This window comes from Myotis daubentonii, chromosome Y (genome assembly GCF_963259705.1).
Source record: "Myotis daubentonii chromosome Y, mMyoDau2.1, whole genome shotgun sequence".
Classification (NCBI taxonomy): Eukaryota; Metazoa; Chordata; class Mammalia; order Chiroptera; family Vespertilionidae; genus Myotis; species Myotis daubentonii.
The window spans coordinates 14,211,061-14,217,170 of NC_081862.1; the positions used below are offsets into that span (position 1 = coordinate 14,211,061).

A 6,110-nucleotide genomic window follows, 5' to 3' on the forward strand; every position below is an offset into this window, starting at 1 on the left:
AGACAAGCAGTCCAGGCTTTGGCTCTTCTTTATTCAGAGTCTTCCCTTTGGAATCCGTGTGCTCCAGCTGCCCTGTATCCAGCCTGCCTTACTGCTGTGCAGTTTGGGGGACTCTGGGGTACATTCTAGTACTAAGGAACCTACTATGTGTGCCTTCCTCTCCCTGCTTGCTTTCTGATATCCTAGAGACCCTGCCCATAGGGACTTCATGTACAAGATGCTTGTGCACCAGCAGTCACCTCCTATCCATGCCCCTTCTGTGCCCATCTTCACAGATGCAATCACTGTCTAAGCTTTATAAGCCTCATTGCCTTGATACTATGCTTTTCTGAATATTTTGATGGAAAAGTCCAGATTCCAATATTTTGCTTTAATTCTCAGTTGTGGTCTACAGAACAAATAAAGCGTCAAGTGCAGGACACTCTGTTTTAGAGGCAACATACAGCAATGAGTTTCCTTTTGTTTTGTCTTAATATGGTGGGTTTTTAAAATTGATTCTTTAGAGATAGGTAAATGGAGTGAGACAGACACAGAAGCATGCATTCATGTGAGAGGGATACAATATTGGATGCCTGGGGACTGAACCAGAAACCTGGACATGTGCCCTGGCCAGAAATCAAATGGGTTAACTTTCTGGTGCACAGGACAATGCCCAGAAACACTGGCCAGGGTGCACTGACTTCTATTTTCTTCCTTATCTTGCATCTGGTGGTTAATAAATACTATCAATGCTAATAACAGTGGGCAATTCCAGAGGAGGACATGCTGACAAGAGCTTTACATAAGTTGGCCCCACAGGTGAATCTCCACACAAGGTAATGGGCACGAGCTCTGTGTGTGGAGGAATTAACACCCAGACCACAGGATGTTTTGCCTTTGCCCTTCCTCCCTCAGAACCTGCAAATTGTTATGCTTTTCCTCAAATTCTAGAGGTTCTGATTCATATTATGGACACTATTTCCTGTGAAGGCGGGGATGGGAAGACAAGGTGCATGTCAGACAGAGGGACAGGGAGAGGGAGATGGAATAGGAGAGAGAGAGAGGAAGAGAAAGAGAGCGTTTGCTGTAAGAGATATACATTTTCTGACCCTTGTTCTCTTATCCTCTTTTTTTTTTTGGGGGGGGGGGAGCTCAGCAACTGTTACTGAGACTTCAGCATTTTCTCTTCCCACTCGAAGAAGCAGAGTGTGCCTGGCCAGTGTGGCTCAGTAGGCCTTTGTACCAAGAGGACATAGTTCAATTCTCAGTTGGAGCAGGAGCTGGAGTTTACGCCTCGATCCCCAGGTGGATGTGCAGGAGAAAGCCAACCAATGATTTTGTCTCATTATTGATGTTTTATCCATCTCTCCCTCTCCCTTCCTCTCTGATATCAATAGGAAATGTACTAAGAAACGGAAAAATGAGCTCGTAGGATGATGGACCCAAGCTAGAAGAGTGGAAGGTAGAAGAAAAGAAAGGAATGGCAATAAAAAGAGAACGAAGGGCCAGGTGCTGTATGTGACAAGCTAGGAAGTTGCTGAGACCCAGCAGAGAGCAGCAAGCACATGAGTGGCTGGCACTGAATGAGAGGCAGTAGAAGGAGAAAAAGCAGGATTGACTTCCTCACAATTAGGGAGACATACAGGCAAATGGAGCCCTGCCCCTGGGCCTGGATGTGTGGGCTTCTCCCTAGGTGCTCCTCTGGCAGGCCACTCAGTGAGCAAACTGAGACAGCCTAGGGCCAGAATGCAGTGGCAGGTGGGCAGGGAGCCTGTTCCTCTATGGCCAGCTAACTGTCCACTGACTGTGGGATCCAACAGCACACTAGGACATCTCCCCTTCACTTGGTTGTATTGACCCTCAGAGTGGCCCTCCATACCCCCATATCCCCGGGGTGACCTTCACCTGTGTCCACTTAAGTGCTCTCCGGGAACTGGCTTGGGGTTGTCCACTCTTCAGACCCAGGGCCTGTCACTGGTTCAGAGTTGCTTTACCACCTCCTTGATTGATGGGAAGGAGGATCATGAGGGGAAAGTCTTCGAACATTAGGCCATCCTTTACCAAAGGATGTCCTATTCTTAGGACAGGACACAGAACAAAGCAGAGGTTTATTCCAGGTCAGTATTTTGCTGAAAAGAATGTAAATGTGTTTACAGGCCACAGGAACTTGAATTCAAGAAGGGGCTGGATCCAGGGGAATGACAGGCATGGACTTGTGAGGCCAGGGCTCTGGCTCCCTGGCAGGCTGATGTCCCTTTCAGTACTGGGGGCCTGACTTGTGCACAGGGAAGCCCTACCATGGAGGAGACACAGGCCAGCAATGGAGGCTCCCAGTGGGGAGGAGTGTTTGAGTCCAGGGACTGGACTAGTTACCCTTGATGGCCCCAGAGTAGTTGTACCTCGGTGGTGCTCACTGGAAGCCACTTCTTCCAGTCCCTGTGGACGCAACAAGTGTGCGCTGACCCACTGAACTGTCACAGAGGTGAGTAGGTACCGGTGCACCAGAAAGAACCACCAAACCAAAAAGGATAAATGATGATGTGATCTCCTGGAATCAACCTCAACCAGCCTAATGTCTGTGCATCACAATGCTCATGCCTTCTTACTTTGCCAGTAACTGCAGGTGGGAGAGTTGGGCTAACATGTCATTGAGGACATCAGACTGTTAACATCCAGTTCTCTTTATTACTTACATTTATTCACAACCATTCAAGAAATGTAATTCCCGCATCTACCACCCAAGCCTCAATTCCTCCCCCTGAGAGATTCAGGTGCATATTTCTAACTCCTTAGGACAAATCTCCCCAAAGAAACCATCCAGTCCCCTGTGAGCATTTCCCCCCAACCCGGAGTAGCTGTCTGAAACTGGCTGCTGTGTTCCTGTACGGTACACTTATGTCTGGGCTTCAGTGCCCAAGTGCCCAGAGTAAAGCCTATGAGATGTGCACCCATCTAGACACTCAAGCAACAGGATCACAGAATGGGAGTTGGGTCATGGAAGGTTCTACAGCCACAGTGAGGACAGGGGTAAGCACAGAGCCAGACCATGCCAGGACGACCCAACTCCTGCAGCATATGCTTTAGCACAACATGCATCTGGGCAAGTCGGCCCAGGTTGATGTTGCTGCTAGTTTCCTCATAACTCTCCATGGGCGCCGCATAAATCACGCAACTCAGCTTGCTCAGCCCGACAACGTGGCGAAGCAGGTCCTCCAGGACGGTCATGGAGATGGGGTTTTCACAGAAACTTAGGGTTGTGAGCTGGGAGCAGTGGCTCAGGGCTGGCAGGATGTCCAGGAACTGGTGGTCCATGATCCCACACTCATCCAAGTCCAGGTCCTGGAGAGTGGGGGAGGCTCTCTCTAAAAGAAATTGGAGTGACCGAGAACTGATAATGGTCAGGTTGAGCCCACTGAAACTCAGGCTTTTCAGCTGGCTGACATTCAGATGCTGGGAGAGATGTCTAAAGTCTCTTTCGAAAAGCAGGCAGTTAGTGATGGACAGGGTCTCCAAGGGGCTCTTCAGGCACCTGGGGAGACATAGAGCAGTTACATGTGGGAGATGGACCTGGTGAGCAGAGGCAGGTGAGGATAATGCAGGCCTTCAGGGTAAAGAGGCCCATGTCACCAAAGCCTACAGTGTTCCGGATGATGATCAAACCCAGGATGTTGCACAGTGAAAAGTGACATTCAAGTCCGAGCAAATTTGAGTGGCATCTTTCTCCATCTGTTATCTGCTCCGTGATGGATTCAACTGGATGAAACCTCACACACTCCATTTACTCATCCGTCAAGTGGAGCACATCATACCCTCCAGCCCAAACACACAGGTGTTGTGAACATAAAGGTGGGAGGAGCTCAGAAAGGAGCCTGCCCCAGGGTCTGAAGCAGGAGGCAACCAGTGCATTTTAGTATTGGAGACATGTCCTGAACTGCCTGCAACTCGGGTTTCCTTCCAGCCACACCCTAGACCCCTGTCACCACCATCTCTTAGCCCAATGAGGCCTCTGGCAGATGTGCAGAAAGGGCTAACCTGGGCACAGTCAGGCAACATCCAGCGAGGGCTGCCACCCTCCAGGAACTTAGATCACTGCATTGTCTACAAACCACCTATCCCATTTCGTAATGCCTCCCTCCTGAATCCTGCATTTGCCACGCATTCCGTTTGCGAGAGCCTATGGCAACCCTTGGCAGACAGGTGACTGAGGCAGGTTTGGACTGAAAGGCTGCCATGGCCAAATCTCTAAGTGCGGAACTTAACCCATGAAACCTCACCTCTGATTGGCTTTCCCCTTGTCATTGCAATCCTCACTTGGTTCTATTGCATCATTTTCCCTTCAACACCACTTACAAGGATGCCCAAAGCTACCATCCCCTGGCCCGAATTCCTAGCAAGGAGTCCCTTTAGTAGCCTCTGTCCTAGTGCATACGTCCTACCTTTATCTGGGGGGTTATGTCACAACATGCAAGGTGACAGAGCAGTGAACAAGACACTGACTGTGTGGCCCGTCTAGTGGCTCAGGCACTCTAGCACTGCTGAGGGACGGCACACAGGAGAGCCCGTCACTGTGCACTGAAATGGAAAGGGACTCACTCTGGTTGGCAGGGAAAGCTCGCCACCCCTCACCTGAAGATCTCATCCAGGTGGCCTCTGAGAATGGAGATATCATCCAAATTGACCTCCTGGAGGTGGGGCAGGTTGAGGAATTGAGAGGTGACCAGACCAACACACTGCTCCTCCTGCTCCAAGGTGGTGTGAGAAGACGTGAAGACGTGGGAGAGCAGGAACCGGCACAGATTGCCCATCTGGCCCAGGTAAGGAGCGAACTTCCTCAGAGTGGACAGCTTCCAGGTACAGTTTACCTCCAAATCCTGGACAGAGACCAGCTGCACCATATCCAGGATTTTAGTGTTTTGCTTCGACATCGGAAAAACCTTCAGCTTCTTACAGCAAAGGTGCAGCAAACCTCTCCTCTCGCTGACTTTCTTAATCAGGTAGCTGAGGGACTCATCAAGGACACCTTTCTTGAGGCAAAGGTCTATTAACACCTCCACGGGGGCCAAGGGTGGATTTGGCCTGGCCGTTAAGCTGTGCACTTTCCTCCTATTCCTCATGGGCTGCAGGGCCTCAGGCTCCAGCAGTGAGCACACATGGGCTCTGGTTCCTGCCCACACCATCCAGAACTCCAAATGAACTCTCTTCTGTAAATTAAGCACCTGCAGTTTACATCTCCTGTGGAGAAAATAGGAGATATGCTGGGATGCATTAAGATAACAATGAGTAAGACCATGAGCTAGGCATCTGGGCAGCAGGGCCAGACATCGCACTGGACTTTGACTCCATGCCCCAGGAATCAACTGCTCCTGGTGCTACTGGGATCCTTCATGGTCCCCATTCCTGGTACCTTTAGGTGCCACCAGGAAGGAGTAGGCTCGTGTCCCTTCGGTCACCCTTGGCAATTTCATCAGCCGTATATATCCGAAGCCTGTTCCCAGAATGACCCTAGGAGTGGCTCCAAGGCCTGCCTCAGCTCTCCCTTTAGCCCTGCCCACTCCCAGATCCCAGCTGTAACTGCTCAGATCCCCAGGGTGCGACCCGGCTTCTGAATCCCCCATACCTGGGTCGAGGGTCCTGGGCAAGCATGGCATCGAGTCCTTCGAGCACAGCCTGCAAGATATCCTGGTAAGACTGCTGATGGTTCATCAGGGCCCCCAGAGGGAGGCAGCGGAAGGGCCAAGCCTGCACCATGGCCTTCAGGACTCTGCTGTGCTTCCCAGTGAAGGCTGTGATGAAAAGAGGTGGGAAGAGCTCCATAGGAAGCCACTCCAGAGCAGTGATGGCCAAGGCTTCATCCCGCAGCAGGCTCTGACATGCCAGTTCCAGGAGTCTGCGTGGAGCTGGGAGGCTCATCCCCATGAAGCTGCTATGAAAGAGATCCTGGGAGACAGCCGGGAGCAAGGCATCTTGTCAGGCTGAGCATGAGCAACCCCGGTCCTTCTCCCTTCAGAGGGACCAGCTGAGGGCCAAAGGCACTGCTCTGGCAACAACTGGAGCACCCCCAATTTACCCCAACTCCGTTTTCTGCTTAGGGTTGCAAAGCCACTCAGCCCTGCCTCTACTCTGCCACTGGA

The 6,110-nt window shown here is 51.2% G+C and overlaps 1 protein-coding gene across 1 annotated transcript; it reads right to left on the reverse strand.

Annotated features, from left to right (window-relative positions):
* Window positions 1-2,952: 2,952 nt before the first annotated feature.
* Window positions 2,953-5,907, reverse strand: LOC132225564 (melanoma antigen preferentially expressed in tumors-like). The gene is made up of 3 exons (XM_059680660.1): window positions 5,597-5,907; window positions 4,606-5,211; window positions 2,953-3,508 (listed from the first exon to the last, which is right to left on the reverse strand). The coding sequence occupies exons 1-3, from the start codon at window positions 5,893-5,895 to the stop codon at window positions 2,953-2,955; spliced, it is 1,461 nt and encodes a 486-aa protein (XP_059536643.1). The 5' UTR covers window positions 5,896-5,907.
* Between the last annotated feature and the right edge of the window lie 203 nt (window positions 5,908-6,110).

Bases quoted from the DNA above. Each gene is read 5' to 3' on its own strand.
- LOC132225564 (XM_059680660.1), bottom strand. From the start codon at position 5,895: ATGGGGATGAGCCTCCCAGCTCCACGCAGACTCCTGGAACTGGCATGT. The intron at 5,212-5,596 runs GTATGGGGGATT...TTTTCTCCACAG, and splicing joins GCCCAGGACCCTCGACCCAG to GAGATGTAAACTGCAGGTGC. The intron at 3,509-4,605 runs GTGAGGGGTGGC...ATGTCTCCCCAG, and splicing joins CACCTGGATGAGATCTTCAG to GTGCCTGAAGAGCCCCTTGG.